General features: G+C 48.1%; 1 protein-coding gene across 1 annotated transcript in view; it reads left to right on the plus strand.

The window, feature by feature from the left end:
• Ppil3 (peptidylprolyl isomerase like 3) overlaps positions 1 to 869 on the plus strand; it is a 17591-nt gene that overhangs the window by 8341 nt on the left and 8381 nt on the right. Inside the window, exon 7 of the mRNA XM_050159160.1 lies at positions 500 to 563. Coding sequence (XP_050015117.1) covers positions 500 to 563 — 64 coding nt within the window. The remainder of the gene's footprint in view (positions 1 to 499; positions 564 to 869) is intronic.

Genomic DNA, 869 nt, shown 5'->3' on the forward strand with positions numbered 1-869 from the left:
TTACTCCGTGACTCAATGTGTAGTTGGGTGGCTGGTTCCTGATGCCCTCCCCCTTTCCTCATTCCTATATTCTTTATCTTTTTCTCTTTCCTTTTATTCTCTCTGCCTGCCAGCCTTGCCTATCCTTTCTCCTGCCTTGCGACTAGCCAATTGGCCGTTCTCAGGTGTTTTGGAAAGGCAAAGTAACACAGCTTCACAGATGAAATAAAATGCAAGAGAAGAGAATGTAATGTTTGCATCATTAAACAAATGTTCCGCAGCAGAAACAAATGTAACAAAACTTAAAATACTCAGCAACACTTTTTATTTAAGTACATGCTTCATTGGCCTGGAGAGATAGATGGCTCCTAAGTTAGAAACTCTGGCCAGCCAGAAAGGCCCAGAAACCCTCCTATCTTCACTCAGCCAGCTCTGGGATTATAGGTGTCCTGGGGTTTGAACTCATATCGTCTTGCAAACAGCAGCCATCTGCCCGGGACCTAGACTCTATCTCTTAAAGGTTTTAGTACCTCCCAATAGTCCCAAGCTGGTGACCAAGCCGCTAGCACATGGACCTCTGAGGGGTACTCAAGTTCCAAACCATAGCAGCAGGTATGTATACATGTCCTTGAGATCACCCGGTTATAATGAGAAAGCCCTGGGGAAGTGTGGGCCCTGAGCCACCTGAGTTCAGGGCCACTTCACTCTCCTTGGTGACTTCCATGGATGGGACTGACCTTACAGTCCTGCCAGACCACCTGATCAGAAGGCCCACTGAGGTGGAGCACTCCCCTCTGGAGATTGCAGTTGCTGCAGACACTGTCTCACTGAGTGGAGCACTCCCCTCTGGAGACTATAGTTGCTGCAGACACTGTGTCTCACTGAGTGGA

This window comes from Alexandromys fortis, unplaced genomic scaffold (genome assembly GCF_014885135.2).
Source record: "Alexandromys fortis isolate MF-2015 unplaced genomic scaffold, M_Fortis_MF-2015_v1.1 scaffold_65, whole genome shotgun sequence".
Taxonomy (NCBI): Eukaryota; Metazoa; Chordata; class Mammalia; order Rodentia; family Cricetidae; genus Alexandromys; species Alexandromys fortis.